At 40.5% G+C, this 23,404-nt stretch overlaps 1 protein-coding gene across 1 annotated transcript in view; it reads right to left on the bottom strand.

Annotated features, from left to right (window-relative positions):
* The window catches only part of nphs1 (NPHS1 adhesion molecule, nephrin), a 137,267-nt gene that overhangs the window by 21,157 nt on the left and 92,706 nt on the right, over positions 1–23,404 (bottom strand). Inside the window, exons 16-19 of the mRNA XM_051679119.1 lie at positions 10,351–10,491; positions 9,606–9,743; positions 1,569–1,690; positions 248–410 (exon numbers count right to left, since the gene is read on the bottom strand). Coding sequence (XP_051535079.1) covers positions 248–410; positions 1,569–1,690; positions 9,606–9,743; positions 10,351–10,491 — 564 coding nt within the window. The remainder of the gene's footprint in view (positions 1–247; positions 411–1,568; positions 1,691–9,605; positions 9,744–10,350; positions 10,492–23,404) is intronic.

Below are 23,404 nucleotides of genomic sequence, written 5' to 3'. Positions count from 1 at the left end.
AGGCTTGGGAACAGTCTAGAATAATTTACATTTGTATTATGGTACATCAAATAATGTAACTTTGGTGCCTCCAAACTGTATTAGGTCACTTTAATATGTATAAAACAAAAAACAGCAGTCTCTAGAATGTAGGACATAGAGTACTACATTAAAGCTTAACAGTAAATTCATTACATGAAATATTGCATCCTAACCCTAAAAAGGCATGTTCTAAGTTTTTATATATGACATGATTGGTAGAACTCACATTGCACGATTAGCTGTCCTTCCACACTGCCGGCAGGTGCTATGCCATTGTTTGCTGTACACTTGTAGAAACCAGCCCTGTCCCGGGTCACCTCGTATATTGTTAACACTCCAGTGCCTTCATCTTCACTCTGTTCTCCAAGATCTTCTATTTCACCTTCACCCTACATGTACAACACACATACAAACACGTGTAGTACATGCAGAAGCAAGCACTTTGGAATTTACCCAAGCAGGACATGTTATTGGAACATTTGGTGTTGGTACCAAAAATACCTCTAAAATCTAATGGCAATTGTTGGTTCATAGGAACATGTGGCAGAAAAGTGAATTTAGTTGTGAGAAAAAGTCATTATTTGAAGATGCACTCAATGCACTTCAGAGCTTAAAACACAATTGCACAAATTGGATGATCCCACCCCAAAACACCCCAATGTTGCTGTGTTGAGCTGGTTGGGATGCTTAAAAAAATAGCACAATATTTTATTGTGCCACAGAGCCACAGTGTTCACACTTTTCAGGGAAATCAACCTATGAATTGCTTCCATCTCTGCATATTAATCTGGGATGGGTGAAAATTTGGTAACACTTTAGCTTTAAGTGTCCAAATACTTTTCGGTGTCACTGAAGGTGTCGACAAACGTATGGACACAAACAAACTGACTGACTGTAACATTCTGCATGTACTGTATCAACATTTAACAGCCTGTAAAACAATGAGCCATATGAACAAAAACCAGACTCTCCAAACAAAACAAAAAAGGTTAGGAAATAGTCAGCCAATTTCGATGATTTTGAGCACCTGAAAGCCAAAAGAAGACAACAGCTGTGTTTGAATGTGATTCTTACCTCTCTCTGCACACTAACATCAATCTACACACACACAAACAGACAGAGAAGGAGAGCCGCTTGAGAAATCAGAGACACTGACTAAGCATGCGGGGCACAGTAGATGTACAAATGGTTGGAAATGGCCCCAATTGCAGCTAATGCTGAGAAATGTGGCCTTTGGAAAGGCTGCTTTAATGGAAGCTATTTTTCTCAACTTAGGCCAGAAGTATTAAGCATAAAGGTGAGACACTGTCATAGTTAGAAGGGTGAAATATTGCAGCTCTGTTATAGAGTAGCTGTGACACAAGGTAAGAAAGAAAAAACAGAGAGAATGAGACAAAGAGGAGAGATGCGGGAGATAAATAGAGGTGATAAAAAGAGAGATAGTGAGTGAGCTAGACTAACAAAAAAGAATATAGTGGAAATGGTCCAGAATAAGCAAAAGAGAGTGGGAGAGAAAGGAAAACAGAGATGACAGAGAGGTCACTCACCAACCACTTCCATGAAAACATATCTGAGGTGATGGGATTGGCATCAGCGATGCACAGTAAGTCAGCAGTGTCTCCCAAATTCACAAATACAGGATCGGTCTTCATTTGAACAGTAGGAGCATCTGGAAGCCAACCAAAAGATAAAGAAGTTCAAAGTATAGAATAGAATAGAATAGAATAGAATAGAATAGTACATTTTACTCAAGCAAAATATCACTGAAAGTTTTTAACATTTCACTAGCATTTCAATGCTTTTTTAAACATACTTAATCTTATGGACATAGGGGGAGATCATGAAGGAGTCATTTAGAGTAGAAAATTCATTTCAAACTCCACAAAAGAAATTACCAAATGTAGCAACAAAATTAACAATAAAACAGTGGGCCTGGGTAGCTCGGCGAGTATTGACGCTGACTACCTCCCCTGGAGTCACGAGTTCGAATCCAGGGTGTGCTGAGTGACTCCAGGCAGGTCTCCTAAGCAACCAAATTGGCCCGGTTGCTAGGGAGGGTAGAGTCACATGGGGTAACCTCCTAGTGGTCGCAATTAAGTGGTTCTCACTCTCAATGGGGTGCGTGGTAAATTGTGCGTGGATCGCGGAGAGTAGCATGAGCCTCCACATGTTGTGAGTCTCCACGGTGTCAGGCACAGTGAGCCACGGGATAAGATGCGCGGACAGACTGTCGCAGAGGCAACTGAGACTTGCCCTCTGCCACCCGGATTGAGGTGAGTACCGCACCACCACGAGGACCTAGTAAGTAGTGGGAATTGGGCATTCCAAAATTGGGGAGAAAAGGGGACAAAATTATAAAAAAATTAAATAAAAAACAGTGTAAATCAACTTGCAAAAAGTGAAACCATGCAAACATATTAATTATTAAAGTCCGGTGCATGCTTGGAACATCAGCTTCGAAAAAGTTAAGTAACATTATTTCAAATATTAAAAGTTTGGCACATAATGCAACACGGGATGCTGAAGTCAGTTGATTTTAGTATATAACATACCCATTTCTGTGTAGAAGGTTATTTCTAAGGTTATTTTTGACCTGCAGTTTTGCTCCAAAATCATAGGCGACAATTGTCGTTTCTGACAAAAATAATGGATTACTCAGTAAATATTGATCCATAGCATTTAATATTTTGGCTTTATCATCATTTATTTTACTCTTTCAAATTACAAATTTAAATCAATAGTTTTATATTTTTCAGTAGTTTTTAATTTGATTGTGTCATTCACACCACTTCATGGGATTGGAGTTCATCCCCTCATTAAACACGCTAAGTCTTGTACCTTTGTCTTTTTGTCCAATTTTCCAATAATTTTTTGCTTCAAAACAAAATTTGTAATGGTACGGTTCACCTCGGAGCTGGTTGGTTTGGTTCATGACTTAGAACTATATCTTAAGTATTTTAAGGAATCCCTATGGAAAAAAAAAAATAATGGAAAACACTTCCAGAACCAAAATGACCAAAAAAGTGGAAGGCTACTGCTGCGCTCTGTTGAATTCAGCTGTGAGCGTTAGCCAAGCCTCTTGGGAACGTCATGTGGGCAATACTATTTACATGGTGTGCGCGAGTTATAGTTAACAGAGTTGCTACCCAAGAGTTTCAAATCAGTCACTTATGAGGTTCCATTGCAGTTAGATTTCTGTCTACTAAGTAGACAATAAAACAGAAAGACATCATACTTTCAGCCTATTGTTGTTCTATAGTTTCGAGGACCTCTTGTTTTGTCAGGCCATGAGAGTTTTCTTTCCATTTTCAAGAACAGTGCAAAAGATTTCTTGCACAAGAAAGTATGCCTCTGTATTCTGCTCTTCTCTTGTGAATTATTCACAGACCGTGAGAAAAAAAAAGCTTGCACAATGAAGGTCTATTGTGATGTCGTCTCCATTATGTGTGGTGCAAAAATATTGTCATTTTAAATCCTCTGGTATATCTCCATGGCTGGTTGCAAACGTCAGTATAGGCTGCACATGTTCAAACAGAGGTAATGCTTACTGAAGCAAATTAACAACACTCTCGAAAGGATACAGAATTAACGCCCCCTCAAAAACAATATGTCACACTCTGTCAGTATAACTGTATTATTAAAAGAGATCAGAGGACATTAATAAAGATATGCATCTGCAGAAGCAACCTCGATACAAAAAAGTTCTAGTCACTTAAGTTGACTGTGTAAGGCTTACATGGATCTGTTGTGATTTAACAATAGAGTTGCTAAATTAATCGGCCAAAATCAATTAAATGATGCCAGTTAACAGTAAATGTTCTCTTGCAGAGTCTCAAGATCTGTTCCAAAGCATTAAGCTGCCTACTTAAGGCTGATTTAAATTTCTGTGTCAAACCTACGCAGCAGCCTGACGTGCACCTCTGCAAAAATGTAACCATGCGTGGTGTCAATGTAGACTACAAGAGCTGTGATTGGTCTGCTTTGTAACCAGATACTACCCCCAGGATGATAAAAAACAAAACAAAAAAAAAACCAAAGAAGTGTCTATTTGCACCCTGGTGTAAATAGCATCTGCCACACAGTGCAGCTATTTGCACCCTAACAGTCTGGTGGAACCACAGAAATATATGACAACCAACAACAGATGTTGCTGCAGTGGCATGGGGTGTAAAGGCGGTGTGTAAATGTGTACTGTTGTCCTAGTGACCGCGGTTCAAATCCGCATTTTGTCCCACACTTTTTACCATCTGATTTCCTGTTTCCTCTCTTAATATTTCCTTTAATACTATTTAAAATAATATAATATAACAGATAAAAATGTATATAAATGTTGATTTCATTGCAGTGATTTGGTCACGGTGAATGTCAAAGAGTGCAGAGAAGGGTTTGATGCGGAGGTGGGGTCTGTCGATTGCACTCGTTCCCACGGCTCGGCATCACTTGTGTGTAGGTTGCATCATTGTATTACTAATTTTGAAGTAACCACGTTTTTTGGCAGAAACCATAGTTTTAAAGCAATAACCATGGTGTTAATACAGTAATATGATGGTAATATAGTAACCATGGTTAATTTTGTGGTTACTGTACATTTACAAAAAATACCATGGTAAAACCATGGTTACTGTAGTAAAAACAAGGTTAATTTTTTCTAAGGTATGGTTAGGTTTAGGGGTAAGGTTAATGTGTGTCTGTGGGACTCTAAATAAACACAATAAACACACTGCAGTGATGCCCATACTGTATGTTAGTCTTCAAATATGGGTGCAAATAGTATCTGACACTATTTGCACTGGGGTGTAAATAGCATATACCGTTATTTGTCATGTTAAGAGAAGTCCAACTTCTAAGCTCTAAAACGGCACTGATTTTGTGTTGGTCAAGTGAGCATTTAATTTGATGATTTTTTTTTTTTTCAATCATGAATCATCAAATTATGCCAAAATATGAATCTATTTTTATTTAAACGACTCCATACAGTATCTGCCTGATTTATTTTCTGATTTATTTTATTTATTGTAATCTCCACGTTTACATACTGTACTTTGATGAACTCATTTTTAATGTTACAATAATTTAATAAATACTTTTGAATCCATGAATTACATTGCTTTTGTTTATGAAATTTACAATTATTTCAGCCAATGCAGAACTACGACTAAATGCAGAGCCTATGGTAGCATTTTAAAGGAGTTGTTCACTCAAAAATGAAAATTCTGTTACCATTTACTCACATTTATGTTGTTCAAAACCTGTGTGACTTTCTTTCTTATATCTTTAAGGATATCTTAGATATCTTATGAAATTTAAGGCTCTTTTGACTAAGTGAGAATGTTTCACAGTTTCAATATAAGTTCATCCACTTTGTACAGGAATGGTAGTAATGTTGAAGGATTGCTTTAAAATTATCATTTGAAACATGCACATGGTCTCCATTAAATCAGCTTTTACACCTCTAGAATGATGTTTGAATGGAAAATTGTTAATACGCTGATAGTAAAAGGTAATTCAGTTTCATTTTCCTGGTTATTTATTTATTTTTTATTTGCAAATATATGCAATAACTCTAGCAAAATGTGATCTATTTTGATACAATACCTTTGGGTTAGTCATTATCATAAAGTTCCCACTACTAAAACCACTCCTAAATGTTCAATAACTCTGCGCATAACTTAATTTATGTGACGCAAATCAACCAAATGGTCCGTGTGCCATCTTTTTATATGTTGCACATATAAAACTTCATTTGTTTTGGATATCAATTCCAGAGGCTGTTGTGACTGAACTAAGAGTTATTTTATTTTTTGGTTTCTATTATTTAACTCCTTAATTTTACTCTCTTGCACCTTATTGATTTGTACTGCTCACATTTACCTCAGGGAAAAACTATGACAAACATTTGAGTAAACAGATGTCCTCAAAGTGGATGCCTTAACAAATCTGGATACTAATAAAATGGAGAGGGGGAAATCTGTGTACTTAAAGCCCCAAAACGTAACATATTTCATGACTATTGAAAACAGGAATGTCATGGGGTTTTTAAAGAAATAATCAACCAGCTTAGTTTAGACAAAAAAGGGAACATTAGTTATACTGAGGTTCCTCGAAACGCAGACAAACAATGGCTGCCTCAGATATGTACACCAATCCTTCTTCTTCTGCCACATCTCCCTTCCTGCCCCCAGGAGGATCATATCCTCAACCAAGTGGGCCATTACCACCAGCGTTATCTCAGGCGTGTTGCCATGTGCAATACTCCTCTGCATTGTTCCTAACGACGAGGAAAAGGGGGGCCAACATGGAAAACAGCATCATTGGTAAAAGCTATTCAAATGGCCCATACATAATGAATATCTACCACTGTCAGCTGCTATTGTATAAGGACGTGGAGATCCATTAGTGCAGAAGGATTTGCAGGAACATGCAGGCCTAGATTTGACGGAGTGCTATTATTAAATCATTAAGGAAGTGGGAGTACTCCTTTTTCTCTCGGCGTGTCCCTCTCTTTCTCTCCATTTCACTTTCAAGTGTGTGTATGTCTGTGTGGGTTTGAATTGGCATACAAATATGCATTGGAAAGTGTGCACAAATATTGAGAACAGTGTAGATTTGCTATGTGACGTGACTTTTGTGGTAATTCATATTTAGAAAAAAAGAAGTCTTTCATTCTGCCTTGCCTATTTCTTTCATTCTATCTTGACTAAAAACAAGTTAGAATGCACTCGTGCTGGTATGGAGTCCACATGTTAGTGCAAAGCCTGATGATCCATGTTATCCCAGCAAGATTTAAGAATGTGTCAAAGAGCATCTTGTGTGCTTCAATGGAAACAGGAAAATCATTTTAAATTACAACTTATTTGTTTTACATTTTTCAAAACACTTTTTATTTCCAAAAAGAACAAAGAAGGAAAAGCATGAGGGTGAGCAAACGATGACAAAATTAAAATTTTCGTGTCAACTACCCCTTTAAGTTTTTAGTAAGAATTTAAAGGGGTCATCAAATGAAATTTAGTTTTAAATTTTCCCACTCTATTGAAAAGTCTTGTTTTCAAAACGGTGTTCATGACGTCACGAGACATTGCTCAGTTGTATTTACACGCCCCACAACATGTCATTGCACCCTTGGCCCCGCCCACTGGCGCTCAGTATTTATCGTAAACAGAGAGGGAGAGAGACAGACCTAGTGTGACCAACTATTCTTGAACACCGAAAGGGGACCCATCTGGACTATTTTGAAGTTTTTTGTGCATATAACATGCATTACACAGACGTCTTTATTGGACGTCTACATGTTTATCGTGCCGCATTTAAAAGCTGCGGTGTCAGTTACAACTCAGAAAAGGAGACTCCGTTCGGCTTCATTCAGCTGCTCTGCATCTTGCTGTTCTTGCACCCATCTGCACTATTTTTAATTGTTGGTGTATGTAAACAAGCACTAGCTGGACGACCATTTAGATGCGTTTCTGGCGATCTGTGCCTCAGTGCACCTATGTGTGTGCATCAAGTTTTACAGTACTATAGACTGTGTTTGTGTGGCTAATAGGGGTGTAACGATTCACTCATTTTCTTGATGCATCTATTAGTAATCCTGCCGATTTATATGCATCGATGAAATTTGATTTTTGAATCGAGAATCGTTAGTGTTGTTCAATAATCAATTTAAACTGTTGAAAATCGTATGATTCGTGATTCACAAATCAGTATACAGTATTTTAGGATATATAAATATTAAATTAGATACATGCGCGGCTTCATTCTTGAGCGCATCCCGGAGTGCACGCCCTCACAGCTCTCCCTCTTGTCGTGAGTCAAACGCGCTAAAACCATTTGATACAGCTTCTTACTTGCTGCATGGCCACTACATGTTCTCAAATTAAGGGGAGCTTGAGGCAAATATGCCATTAAAAAATCATAAAAATGCTCCCAAAATGTAAAATGTGGAAGCAAAAAATGCCCTTGTAATAAATTCTTCTGATTTTTAATTGTAACCTCTGATATAGTTGATGTTGATGTAATTTTTTGGGTAAGACGTAATACATTCTAAGACTTAAGAATTTGTATTAATTAATTGATTACATTTACATTTTGACATAAACGGATAAGACACTGTTAAAAAATTAATCCCTCATCAAGCTTTGCAAAGGGACTGTTATCGAAGAATGGGCCAGTTAAAAACACTTGGACTTGACAGCAAAACCGTGAGTAAACAGTTTCATTCATGAATATTTCATATGTAATGACTGTTTGATAGTTTATGGTGCTGAGTGTTAACAGTTGTGCTTGAGTGAAGTTTAATATATTCCGATGCAATGTGTTGGATGTGTGTTATGTGTAAACCCTGAAATTTAGTTTTATAATGTTGTGGAGAGCTTGTTTATTCTCTTCCGATTGAGTTTCAAAAATGGCTGAATTTGAAGGGCTGCACGATGTTAGCCAATCAGAACAGTGGGCATTTACATTGAAGTTTAAAGGAGACGCTGAGGCCAAAACTGAGCGTTTCAGTCAGAGGGCTAGAGACAGGGTGGAAAATGACAATTTATTACTAAACTATGATGTGTTTTCGTGCAAAAAAACTTTATTGACATTATCAGTGGACCTCAGTGAAGATAATACAATTATAAAACAATAGCATTTCATGACCCCTTTAAGGTAACACTTGACTTTACAATAAGGTTGTACTTGTTAACATTGGTGAACAGCATTAGTTAAAGGAATATTCCAGGTTCAATATGAGTTAAGCTCATTCAAAAACATTTGTGGCATAAAATTGGTTACCACAAAAATTAATTTTGACTTGTCCTCCTTTTCTTTAAAAAAGCACAAATCTGGGTTAGGCATCCACTTTGTAAGGCTCTTACAATGGAAGTGAATGGGGCAGATCAGTAAACATTAAAATACTCACTGTTTCAAAAGTATAGCCACAAGAAATAAACAATAAGCATGTTGACATGATTGTATTGTGATAAAATTGCTTACTAACCTTTTCTGTGTAAAGTTATAGCCAATATTACAGCTTCAATGCCTAAAATGACTGTTTTTTTTACATTTAAAAAAACATTACAGCTCAAATAATACACTAGTTTTGACAGAAGAATTAATGTAAGTGCTTTTATAAAATTAATAGCTTCACATTTGTGCTTTTAAACCCCTCAAAAATTGGCCCCATTCACTTACAAGTGCCTCACTGTAACCTCGACAGAAAGGTTCAAAATAAATTTTTGTGGTAATCAACATTATGCCACAAATGCTGTCGATTTAGCTTAACTTGTACTGAACTTGGAATATTCCTTTAATATGAACTAACAATGAGCAATACATTTACAGCATGTATTAATCTTCGTTAATGTAAATTTCATCATATACTGCATTTTAAAATTAAAAGTTGTATATGTTAATAGTAGTTAATGTATTATGAACTAACAAGAACTAACAATTTTATTTTCACAAGTTATCATTAACCAATATGAATAAATGTTGCAACAATGTTGCTCATGGTTAGTTAATGGTACCTAATACATTTACTTATGTTAATAAATAAAAGCCCTATTGTCAAGTGTTACCATGTTAAATCTAGAAGAGTTCCTCACACTGAACATCCAGCTTGAGTTTAGTGCGGTTCTTCCCTTCAGCATTGGAACACTCTAAGATGTAATCGCCCCCGTCTCGCCGAGACACATTCACGATTTCCAGCGTCCAGTCGTCAAAGTGGTAACGAGGATCTCTTTCTGTTACAAATACAAAAAGACATGACACAACCAACACAAAACAGGTAAATAATGGAGCTGTGACAATGCAAATACACAAACAAAAACACAAAAATAAAATTGTTATTTACTATACCATACAGTGGCCCATAAAAAGTATTTGGACACTCAAATCACACTTAAAAATGTATGAATGTCTTTGCATTAGAAAACAAAATATCAAACCAAGTGGCAACTATTCAAATGGTGCTATAAGTGTGGCCTAAGTGTGCAAAAACATTTAGGGACCACTATATACACTCAAACACTTGGCTTGTCCACTAAAACCCTTTTCCTTGGGAAACCTCTTTGGAGGAATACTACAGGGACTTCGACACAGAACAGCTGAAAGCCTCTCAACACAGAATTGAAAACCGGAAATGCGTGTCGCATTCAGAACGACAGCGATCCTCATTTAGGCTGCATATATAAGCACGAGATCACATCTGCCAGGGTGCACTGCCAGAATCCGCTGATGTTTTATTCAGAGTGCATATGGCGATGTGTGTTTACGTGTGTGTGCGTATGTGTTTAGAGTGCCTGTAAGGGGTGACATAGCTTGTAGTGTCATGTAATGTTTGCCAATTACCTTTCACGAGCGTCTCGCCCTGAAAAATCCAATTGCAGGTGATTTCTTCCGGATTGGCCAAGACCTTGACAAGAAGCGTGGCTGTTTCATCCTCAATGACCTGGACCAAATCGGGTTGGTCATATGAAAACTCAGGAGGAACTGAAGCACACAAATGCAGGCACACACATTCAAACATACACACACACACACACAAACACACACACACAGATAAATGTGAAGGTGCTAATGTGAAACCAAGCCTATTGTATTTATAAACATGATAAATAACACAAGTGACACACACTCTAGACAAAGCAGAAAAGTGCTTTTCACACCATACAGCAGCGGCATAGCTAGACCCTGGCTGATAGGGCTGAAGCCCCGGATCTTTTGTTAATAGCCCCGAATGTTTTTTGTGGTAAAAATAAAAAAAAAAAAGAAGTAAGGCTTAATGTTCATTACATCAGGGTACAAAAGTAACAAGGCAGGCTGCAATTCTGGCTTAAAATGTTAATTAATTCCGATCAGTGAGCCCAACTTGCATTAATTGACAGTTCGCACTTTGATTTTTACCTGCTGTTCGTGCTCAGGTTCATCAGACATGTTTACGAACACCTCGAGCTCGAGTGGGAGCTTTCTATTTTCTCTCATAGGGGTGCAGCTTTTCTGTATCAGAGGCACTGAGGTTTTATTATGCAAGCCTTATAATCTATAAGACTCATTTCTAATCTTCATTTGTTTTTAACACTCCACACACCAAGTAGATTTTAACGCATGCACCATCAACTTGTTCAGCTATTCGGGAGTTGGTACGCAAGAATATAGAATGTTTACTGCAATGGAATTTCCTCAAACACAACTCAAAATAGCAGTACAGTGAGCTACAAGTGTAAAAAACACAATACATAGGTCTTAAAATGATAAATCTCACAAAAGTCAAACAAAAAGTCAAACAAAAATTATCAAACTGTCACTGCCTGTATATACGCTCTGCCCATGCTGGTTCACATTTCCATGTCATGTGCGTGGAGTTAAACTGCTGTGCTTAAATATCCCCTTTGAGGTACCTTGATTTTTAAATGGTTTAAAATGAAATGACATTGGATGAAAATTTAGCAAATAAAGTAAAAATGACGAGAATAAAGTTGTCGCATTAAGAAAATAATAGTCGTAATAGTTTGAAAATAAAGGCGTAGCATTATATTAAAACTCGTATGAGAATAAAGTCATAATTATTAGAATAAAGTCGGAGTATTTTGAGATTATAGTCATAATATTTTGAGAATAAACTAAACGATTAGAATAAAGTCGTAGCATTGTGAGAATAAAGTAGTTTTTTTTTTTTTCTCTGTAGTAATGAATTTGTGAAAACTTAACTCTTTATGGGTAAAACTTTACAATAAGTTTCCTTTTGTTAATATTAGTTAACAACATTAGTTAACATGAACTATAAATGAACAATACATTAACAGCATTTATTTATCTTTAATAATGTTCATTTCAGAATATACTAATGCATTTTTTTTAATCAAAAGTTGTATTTGTTAACATTGTTAATGCACTATGAACTAACGTGAACTAACAATGAACAATTAAATTTTTTTAACTAACATTAACAAAGATTAGTAAATGATGAAAAGTATATTGTTATAACCGTTACACCCCTAATATATATATACACTATATTGCCAAAAGTATTCGCTCACCCATCCAAATAATTGAATTCAGGTGTTCCAATCACTTCCATGGCCACAGGTGTATAAAATGAAGCACCTAGGCATGCAGACTGCTTCTACAAACATTTGTGAAAGAATGGGCCGCTCTCAGGAGCTCAGTGAATTCCAGCGTGGTACTGTGATAGGATGCCACCTGTGCAACAAGTCCAGTCGTGAAATTTCCTCGCTACTAAATATTCCACAGTCAACTGTCAGTGGTATTATAACAAAGTGGAAGCGATTGGGAATGACAGCAACTCAGCCACGAAGTGGTAGGCCACGTAAAATGATAGAGCGGGGTCAGCGGATGCTGAGGCGCATAGTGTGCAGAGGTCGCCAACTTTCTGCAGAGTCAATCGCTACAGACCTCCAAAGTTCATGTGGCCTTCAGATTCGCTCAAGAACAGTGCGTAGAGAGCTTCATGGAATGGGTTTCCATGGCCGAGCAGCTGCATCCAAGCCATACATCACCAAGTGCAATGCAAAGCGTCGGATGCAGTGGTGTAAAGCACGCCGCCACTGGACTCTAGAGCAGTGGAGACGCGTTCTCTGGAGTGACGAATCACGCTTCTCCATCTGGTAATCTGATGGACGAGTCTGGGTTTGGCGGTTGCCAGGAGAACGGTACTTGTCTGACTGCATTGTGCCAACTGTGAAGTTTGGTGGAGGAGGGATTATGGTGTGGGGTTGTTTTTCAGGAGCTGGGCTTGGCCCCATAGTTCCAGTGAAAGGAACTCCGAATGCTTCAGCATACCAAGAGATTTTGGACAATTCCATGCTCCCAACTTTGTGGGAACAGTTTGGGGATGGCCCCTTCCTGTTCCAACATGACTGCACACCAGTGCACAAAGCAAGGTCCATAAAGACATGGATGAGCGAGTTTGGTGTGGAAGAACTTGGCTGGCCTGCACAGAGTCCTGACCTCAACCCGATAGAGCACCTTTGGGATGAATTTGATCGAAGACTGTGAACAGGCCTTCTCGTCCAACATCAGTGTCTGACCTCACAAATGCGCTTCTGGAAGAATGGTCAAAAATTCCCATAAACACACTCCTAAACCTTGTGGAAAGCCTTCCCAGAATAGTTGAAGCTGTTATAGCTGCAAAGGGTGGGCCGAGGTCATATTAAACCCTATGGATTAAGAATGGGATGTCACTTAAGTTCATATGCATCTAAAGGCAGGTGAGCGAATACTTTTGGCAATATAGTGTATATATATATATATATATATATATATATAGATAGATATATTATTTAGATGCTTAAGCTGAACTTAAAAAAATGCATGCATTCTATTGCATTTGAGATTAAAACATCAAACCAATTTGCATTTATTGTAAATACAGATAACATTGTCACATCACTTCATTCTTATGTTTTCCCCAAGGACTTTAGGTTTGAAGTTTTGTATCTTCCTCTTATGTCTGTCTTCCTGTTCTTTCCCCTAATTGTATCCCAGGTGCTCCTCTTCTCCTTGTTATCCCATGTGTATATATACCCTCTCCTTCTTTGCTCCCGTGTCATTTCTTGTTTGTATTTTAGTGCGTTATTAGTCAGCATATTGCTGTAGTGTTTGTGTTTCCTTCTTCCTTGATTATCTTCCTTCATAGTTGTACACTCTTCCTTTGTTTATTATTAAAGTTCTGCATTTGGATCCTCACTCTCTCTCCTCTTCCCTTCACAAACCCTGACTTAAGAACTGATCATCCAAAATGGATCCAGCAGAACAAAACTGAGAGAATTTCTCAAGGGTCCCCTCCTGCGGCAAAGTACTCCCTCAAATTTTGGAATCTGGCCACCCAATTGAACTGGAATGAGATATACCTCAGAGCTATGTTCTGGATTGGACTCAATGGTGATGTGAGGAAGCTGGTCCCTTTGGATTGTGATTATCTGTCTCTTCATAATTTTATCTCTGAAATCATAAGGGCTGACCTTGTGCTCTGATGGAGGCCCCTCTGCTTCTATCTCCGTTGGTCTGGGAGACTCCCTCGACCGAGGCCCCTCTGCTCCTAGCTCCGGTGGTCCCGGAGACCCTCTCGACGGAGGCCCCTCTGCTCCTAGCTCTGGTGGTCCCGGAGACCCTCTCGATGGAGGCCCCTCTGCTTCTAGCTCTGGTGCTTCCGCAGACCCCATTGACAGAGACCCCTCTGCTCCTAACTCTGGTGGTTCCGTAGACTCCCTCGATGGAGGCCCTTCTGCTTCCAGCACCTCCTCCAGCGGCTTCGTCCGCTCCTCCTTTCCGAGTCTTCCATGGCTCCGCCCTCAGAGTCTTCCACAGCTCCACCTGCTCTTCCTCCTGCAGCTCCACCAGCTCCACCTCCTGCGGCATTACCCGCTCCACCCTATGAGTGTTCTGAGGTTCCGCCCTCTGTGGCTCCCCCCTCCGAGCTCTCCATGGCACCGCCCTCCATGGTTCCACCCACTCCACCTCCTGAGATTCCTGCGGCACAGCCCCTGCGGCTCTGCCTGCTCAACTTCCTGCGGCTCCACCCACTCCACCTCCTGCGGCTCCATCTGATCCATCTCCTGAGCCTCCCATGGCTTCATCTCCTGAGCCGCATACTACTCCACCTCCTGAGACTCCATTCCCTGAGCCTACTGCAGCTCTGCCCACTTCTCCTCCAGCGGCTCCACCCACTCCTCCTCTTGAGCTTCCTGTGGCTCTGTCTCCTCTGGCTCCGCCTCCACGATTCACTGAGATTCCTGCAGTTCCATCTCCTGAGCCACCTCTGGCTCTGCCTCCTGAAGCTCTGCCCCCTGAACCCTTGACACCATGGCCACCTGGTGCTCACAGCCATGGGGGCCGTTCCCCAGACTCTGCCAGTGCTCACAGCCACGGAGGCTGTTACACAGTCTCTGCCAGTGCTTCCTGCCACAGAGGCCGTTCCCCTGCCACTGTCAGCGCTCCTGACCAGGGAGACTGTTGCCCAGTCTGACCCTGCCCAGCGGCCACCCAAGCCCAGTCTGTCACGTCACGTCATTCTTATGTTTTCCCCAAGGACTCTTATTTTGAAAAGACTCTTGGTTTGAAGTTTGAGATTCAAATGTTAATCCAAAATCAAAAACCACTCCAAGATTTTTCAGTTTATTTTAAAACTGAAGAATGGAGCTATCCTCAAAAAATGAGGAATAAGTGGCTTTACGAAGCTGAAGAGGAGAGCCAATAAGCATTACTTCGGTCTTTTCGCAGAAGGAGTAGAGAGCAATTATTATTAACTAATTTATTAACTACAAAACAAAAAAATCATATGCAGTACTAGTTCAAAAAATGAAATAAAATGGGAAATGCCAAGGTATTTTTATACAACACAGTAATAGTTGATTACCATTTTTAAGTACCATGGTATTTACATGGTACTCCCATGATAATTTAAAGAATAACATGTTACTACCATGGTACATATCCTACACAATCGTAGTACAGTGCTATTTTTAGTATACTAATAGGACCAAGTTAATCCACAGATTTGAGAAAGTAACAGTTTCTTTTCTAATGTGTAGTGCTAGATGGTTCTGTTGTGCAGGGTGTAAATAAGACACATGATTAATTGTGTTGTTGATTTCTCATGGGGCTTTCTGTGTCTTTGTCTCATTAATGTGCATTGTGTCATTTCAGTGGCAATAAGGATGCGAATTGCAGATTTTAACAAATGATTCGCTTACATCTACAAGCAGACACACTCAGAAAGTGAAAGATGAAATATAATCTTAAAATAAGACGATAAAACAGGTAATGAATGTGCTAATTAATGGCCTGTTCCCACATAGACAGTTCTGTCATGTCACGTCATTCTTGTTTTCCCCAAGGACTCTTATTTTGAAAAGACTCTTGGTTTGAAGTTTTGTATCTTCCTGTTCTTTGCCCTAATTGTATCCCAGGTGTTCTTCATCTCCTTGTTATCCCATTTGTATATATACCCTCTTGTTCTTTCCTCCCATGTCGGTTCTTGTTTTTATGTTAGTGCATTATTAGCCAGCATATTGCTGTAGTGTTTGTTTCCTTCTTCCTTGAATATCTACCTTCATAGTTGTACTCTCTTCCTTTGTTTATTATTAAAGTTCTGCATTTGGATCCTCACTCTCTCACCTCTTCCCTTCACAAACCCTGACAAACATAAGCACACTTTTCAAGCAGAACATTTAACTAAAAGAAGCTTGTTATGTTTTAAATTATAAAACAACAGATATATGGTTTCAAATGAAGACAAAAAATTGTTTGGACACTTGATAATGGCTTCATTAAAGATTACAAGTTCAAGTGTTTTAGTTTGCCTTTAAAAGGTTTCAGCCACCGAAGCTTTCAGTTCATCAACACTAGAACATCGACGATATGACATTAAGTTCAGCTTAAGCATCCAAATACTTTAATATAAATATAAACAAATCTATATTTAAATATATATAGTATATATATTAGGGGTGTAACGGTTCTCGGTAAAAAAAAAACAACAACCGTACGGTTCGCCACCCATGATTCAGGAAGCATTGGCACCTCGGTTCACCACATGTTTATTGACACATCTGGAGTACAAGGTTTTGTGAAGAAAATAAAGCGTCAAATAGACACGTACAGTTACAACCTCCGCTAACACACCTGAATGGATCTGTAAATGGACACGCACCGCCTGTGTTTCACATGGGTCAACTTGATGACATCACTGTTCTGCAAGCGTTGTGTGTAGTTGAAAATGGCAAGTGGAGAAAACGAGCCGCTGATAGAGAAGCCCCCTGCGTTATTCAGCTCTCCTGTCAAAATTTCTTTTTGCAGTCATTTACAACAGCAATGGTCAAAAAACATTTACAAAACAGGCACTGTTTGCGGACATCGCTCGACCCGAGTGCCGTATACTGGTAATACATCGACATATGATCATTTACGTCGAAATCAACGGGAAAGATAGCACGTGGTGCGCACAGAGCCGCAGATGAAACTGCACACACTCCCTTTTGTTTTTAAGCAAGCACTCAGTGCTGATTCGGACAGGCATAAAGCAATAAATAATGTGATTGGGGTGTTCGCTGCCAACAATATGTTTTCCTACTCCGCTGATGAAGATGTTTGATTTCCAAGTATGATTAAAACACTTGAGCTGCGTCACAACATCCCTCGTATCCATTTTCATAGCAAAGTTCCTTCTATAGTTATGTACAGCTTCTGAATATTGAATATATGTGCAGTAGAGTTTGAAATGCATTTTATGTCGATGCATGTAGCGTAATAGTGCAAGTATTAAGTTAAAATGTTGATTTATTAATTAGAGAAAAGTGTTTTTTAGTTAAAGACCCAGCGAAAACTAACCATGGTTTTACTATAGTAATATTGTAGTAACCATGACTGCTGTCACCATGGTTTGTTTTGCAGAAATCACGGTTTTGATACAATTAACCATGGTTTTACAACAGTAATACTGTAGTTATTATATAGTAACCATGATTATACTTTATATTGTAAACATGACTGCAACCATGTTGATTTTGTGGTTACTATGTTTGTACTACAAAAACCTTAGTTAAACTATGGTTACTGTAAAACAATGATTTTTATTCAGGGTAAACCTGTTGAAGTGCTTGTTACCAAATAGAGTATTCTTACTTTGGAATTGGCAGTAATATTTTTTCTTCTTCTGTGCATTGCAAATACCGAACTGAACACCGAAACCGTGACCCTAAAACCATGATACAAACCGAACCGTGAGAAATGTATTTATTATTTAGAAAAATTAAGTTTAAAATATATATAGCTTCCAGCTAAACGCAACTCTTCCTCTCTCACTGGCATTCTCAGCGGCCTTTTTAAGCCCATCTCCATCATCACTGTAATGAGAAACAGGTGTTACGCATCATTAATCACCAGATGATGGTCCTCACCTCTTCCTCTCTCCCCAGTGACAGACACACAACCACGTCCCGCTCCACATACCCCCACCGCCCGACTAAGGCCCGGGCAACCCCATGAACTGCCTAACCTCCTTTTTGGACTTGGGACGTGTGCAGGCTGCTATCGCTGCAGTCTTATCAATTTGGGGACATACCTGCCCATGACCCAAGTGGAAGCCCAGATACTGTACTTCCTCCCGCCCAATTGCGCATTTTTTCGGGTTTGCCGTGAGCCCCGCCCACCTCAGCAACCTCAGGACGGCTCTCAGATGCTGCATATGCCTCTGCCAGTCATTACTCATTACTGTATATAATGGTATTATCTAAGTAGGCAGCGGCATACGCAGCGTGTGGCCGGAGGATCTTATCCATGAGGCGCTGGAACGTGGCGGGAGCCCCGAACAAACCGAATGGAAGAGTGATGAATTGGTGTAATCCGAACGGTGTGGAAAAGGCCGTTTTTTTCTCGGGATAATGGAGTTAAGTGGATCTGCCAATATCCCTTAGTTAAATCCAATGTCGAATAAAATTGAGCCGCACCCAACCGATCGAGCAGTTCGTCAATTCGGGGCATTGGGTATGCATCAAATTTAGACACCGCGTTGACTTTCTGGTAATCAACACAGAAATGGTCTGACCTGTCACTCTTCGGTACAAGAACAACCGGGCTCGCCCAATCGCTGTGCGATTCTTCTATTACCTCCATCTTGAGCATTGCCTCTAATTCATCCCAAATCACCTTTTTCTTGTGTACGGGTATCCGTTCGTTTAACTTCATAATCGAGATCCCCGACTCGCCGTGTGACCTCAAAGGGTCCTTGCCACTTGGTGAGTAATTTGGAGCTCGATGTGGGGAGCAATAGAAGTACTTTGTCTCCCGGTGCAAATTCCCGTAGCTGGGCACCCCTATTATACAGCCTGCATTGTGTCTCTTGAGCTTGGAGCAAATTCTGTTGTGACAACTGACCCAGTGAGTGTAGCTTTGCTCGAAGATCAAGGACATACTGAATTTCACTTTTGCTCTGGGAAGGTCCTTCCTCCCATGCCTCCCGTATGACATCAAGCACCCCGTGAGGCTGGCGTCCATACAGGAGCTCGAAGGGGGAAAACCCCGTGGAGGCTTGCGGGACCTCCCTGACTGCAAATAATAGGGGGTCCATCCATTTATCCCAATTTCTAGCATCCTCATGTACGAACTTAAGAATCATGTTTTTAAGGGTTCGATTAAATCGTTCAACCAGCCCGTCAGTTTGCGGACGATAAATGCTGGTGCGAATCGATTTAATCCCCAGCAATTCATAAAGTTTGCGTAGTGTTCATGACATAAACGTTGTGCCTTGGTTGGTGGATCCCCACCCGGGAGATAATTTTGAAGAGTGCCTCCACAATCCCACGTGCTGTGATGTTGCGTAAAGGCACTGCTAATACAACTAATACAAAACGTTATCTGCGTGCTGACCGTTCTAATGGCCCGACAAGGTCCATTCCAATAATTTTCGAAGGGGACCTCGATTAACGGTAATGGGCGCAATGGTGCTCTTGGGTTGGCCGGTGGATTCACCAACTGACATTCACGGCATGCCGCACACCATCTGCGCACATCCCCGCGAATGCCCGGCCAATAAAAGCGGACCATTAAACAGTGTAGTGTTCTTTCCGGTCCCAGCAAGATCGGGGGGGCCTGTGGCATGTCGGGGACCCGGATCCACGCCCCCAATTCCATCACTGGGCACCGGTCCTGGACATGTCCCGGCTCCCCGCAACTCCAACAGACCGGCCCAGGCTCCCTAGCTGCACCCGTAGCGGCGGAGACATCACCTTGGGAAGGATGAAGGGGAGGGGTCTGGCACATAGTGCAGCCCACGGAAGCGGGGCGCCGGTTTGGGTAAATATGTCCCCCGTTTCCGGGGGGCAGGAACAGGTCGAGAGGGTGAAAAGGGAGTGGCAGAGGGGGGAGTAGGAGAGAGAGAGAGAGAGTGAGAGAGAGACTTGGACTGCTCGCCGGCTTTGGGGTAGGCCGCCATGTGGGCTTTGGCCAGCTGGACGGCGTCATCCACCAATGTGGGGCGATGGCACTGGACCCATTCTGCAGTCTTCTTGGGCAGACAAATGGTCAGCTGCTCCAGCACCATCAGCTCTATTATGTCCTCCACGGTGCACCCTTCCCCGGCTAGCACCCATTTTCGGCAGGCATCCCGGAGCTGCTGGGTAAATGCAAACGGGCGGCCGACTTCACTCAGCGTAATGGAGCGGAACCACTGGCGATGTTGTTCGGGGGTGCAGCCCACCCGTTACAGGACAGCAGTCTTCAGTTTCACATAGTCCAGGCAGTCCGCAGCTGGCAGTTGTTGCACCGCGAGTTGGGCCTCCCCAGAAAGCAGTGGTAGCAAGTGGAGGGCCCACTGGGCTTGAGGCCAGCTGGAGGCGGTGGCTGAGTGCTCAAAGAGGCCCAGGAACGCCTCTGGGTCGTCCTGAGGGCCCATCTTCGTCAGGAGGAGCTGCGGCTTCATCGCTGCCTCCGGGGTCATGGCAGAAGATCTGCCTAGAGCTAACCAGCTCCGTAGAGCCTGCCGATCCTCGGACTTGGTGAGCGGGGCTTGGTGATGGGTCTCCGGGATGCTAGCCAGTGCGTGGATGACTTCGCCCAGCGGTGAGGTGTCCATAGCGACCAGTCTTCCTTCAGATTCCTGGGTTTCAGCACCAGTGTAAAGGTTTCAGCAGGAAGGAAGCGGGAAGTGGGTTGGCAGTCCAGGTAAATCAGCTTTTATTCAGCGTTCAGCTTCACAGAGAAAGTACAGGCTTTTCAGCTTCACGTAACAAAGCGCAGGCTTTTCAGCTTCATGTAACACTAAAAAGGTTCTCAGACACAGACGTGACTTCCAGCTACATGCAACTCTCCCTCTCTCACTGGCATTCTCAGCTGCCATTTTAAACCCATCTCCGTCATCACTGTAACGAGAAACAGGTGTTACGCATCATTAATCACAAGGTGATGGTCCTTACCACTTCCTCTCTCCCCAGTGACAGACACACGACCATGTCCCACTCCACAATATATATATATATATATATATAAACTTTATTTTTATATAGCGACTTTAAAAGTTGCTTCTCAAAGTGCTTAGCAATTTAAACCAAAATACCAAAGTATAAAATATACCCAATATTTTATCTATAAGCAGACATAATAAACCACAATGTACCAATTTACAAAATGCATCCACACACCAAAAAGTTCAAGTAAAAGCCCTTCTAAAGAAAAAAGTATTATGACTAGATTTGAAAGCACCTAAATTTTATTCCTCCATAATTTCTCTAGGCAATGAGTTCCACAATTTTGGGGCATGGCAGGAAAAGCCTGACTCTGATGCACAGACAACAGACCAGAATCAGAAGAGGGGGAGAGTAGGGAGTTAAAAGTTCAGTCAAATAATGTGGAGCCAAGCCATACAGTGCCTTATAAGTGAGTATGAGAATTTTAAAATCCACTCGAAACCTGACAGGAAGTCAGTGCGTGGATTCTAAAATTGGAGTGATGTGATCATTTGCTTTAGCCTTTGTCAGTTTTCTAGCTGCTGAATTTTGTACATACCAAAGTTTATTCAGTATTGATTTAGATACCCCTGCAGGAAGAGCATTACAGTAATCAATGCAAGAAAAAACCAAAAGTATTGATACATTTTTCAGCTTCAGATGAGGATAACATAGGACGTAGTCTTGCTATATTTCTAAGGTGAAAAAGGACATTTTAACAGTATTCTGAACATGACATTTAAATGTTAATCCAGAATCAAAAACCACTCCAAGATTTTAAATTTGTTTTAAAACTGAAGAACGGAGCTATCCACAGAAAATGAGGAATAAGTGGCTTAACGAAGCTGATGAGGAGAGCCAATAAGCATTACTTCAGTCTTTTCACAATTAAGAAGAAGTGTAGAGTAGAGAGTAATTATTATTAAGTAAATTATTAACTACAAAAAAAGTCATATGCAGTACCAGGTCAAAAAGATGGCATAAGATGAGAAATGCCATGGTACTTTTATACAACACAGTAATGGTTGATTGCCATTTTTATGTACCATGGTATTTACATGGTACTCCCAAGATAATTTAAAGAATAACATGGTACTACCATGGTACATGTCCTACACAGTCGTAGTACAATGCTATTTTTAGTGTGCTTATAGGACCAAGTCAATCCACAGATTTGAGAAAGTAACAAGTTTCTTTTCTAATGTGTAGTGCTAGATGGTTCTGTTGTGCAGGGTGTAAATAAGACACATGATTAATTGTGTTGTTGATTTCTCATGGGGCTTTCTGTGTCTTTGTCTCATTAATGTGCATTGTGTCATTTCAGTGGCAATAAGGATTCAAATGCAGATTTTAACAAATGATTCGCTTACATCTACAAGCAGACACACTCAGAAAGTGAAAGATGAAATATAATCTTAAAATAAGACGATAAAACAGGTAATGAACGTGCTAATTAATGGCCTGTTCCCACATAGACAGATAACTTACAGTGCTGTGAAAAAGTATTGATTTCTTCTGTTTTTGTGTATATCTCATTCTAAATTGTTTCAAAAATTCAAACAAAATATAACATAAAACAAAGGCAATCTGAGTAAACACAAAATACAGTTTTTAAATGATAATGTTATTTATTGAAGCAAAACAATCCAATACCAACTGGGTTTAAGTGAAAAAGTATTTGCCCCCTTAGTTACTAAATCCCAAAATCTATGAAACTGCATTCATAATGGGGTTCCACTGGACTAGACACCCAGGCCTGATTCCTGCCAGCCCTGTTCAATCAAATCAACATGTAAATATAACGTTTTAAGCAGCATGTGTTGGCTAAAAGGTCTCACCCAGTAGCACACTATGCCAAGGTCCAAATTCCAGAAATGTTGAATTACATCAGTCTGGGAAGAGTTACAAAGCTAATTTCAGAGGCTCTGGAACTCCAAAGAACCACAGTGAGAGCCATTATCTCCAAATGGAGAACACTTGGCACAGTAGTGAACCTTCCCAGAAGTGGCTGACCTTCCAAAATATCTGGGTAGTCACAAAAAAGCCAAAGACAACATCCAAGAAACTACAGGCCTCTCTCGCATCAGTAAAGGTCACTGTTCATGACTCTACTATCAGAAAGACACTGGCCAAAACCACTGCTAACCCAGAAGAACATGAAGGCTCATCTGAATTTTGCCAGAATACACCTTGATGATCCTCAAAGCTTTTGGAGAATGTTCTGTGGACTGGTGAGTCAAAAGTGGAGCTGTTTGGAAGACAGGGGTCCCGTTACATCTGGCGTAAATCAAACACAGAATTCCACAAAAAGAACATCATCATACCTACAGTCAAGCAGGGTGGTGGTAGTGTGATGGTGTGGGGATGCTTTGCTGCTTCAGGGCCAGGGTGACTTGCAATAATTGAGGGAAACATGAATTCTGCTCTCTACCAGAAAATCCTAA

Source organism: Myxocyprinus asiaticus, chromosome 39, assembly GCF_019703515.2.
Source record: "Myxocyprinus asiaticus isolate MX2 ecotype Aquarium Trade chromosome 39, UBuf_Myxa_2, whole genome shotgun sequence".
NCBI lineage: Eukaryota > Metazoa > Chordata > Actinopteri > Cypriniformes > Catostomidae > Myxocyprinus > Myxocyprinus asiaticus.
The sequence above is the reverse complement of the archived record's forward strand: the minus strand, read 5'-3'. Positions and strand labels throughout refer to the sequence as shown.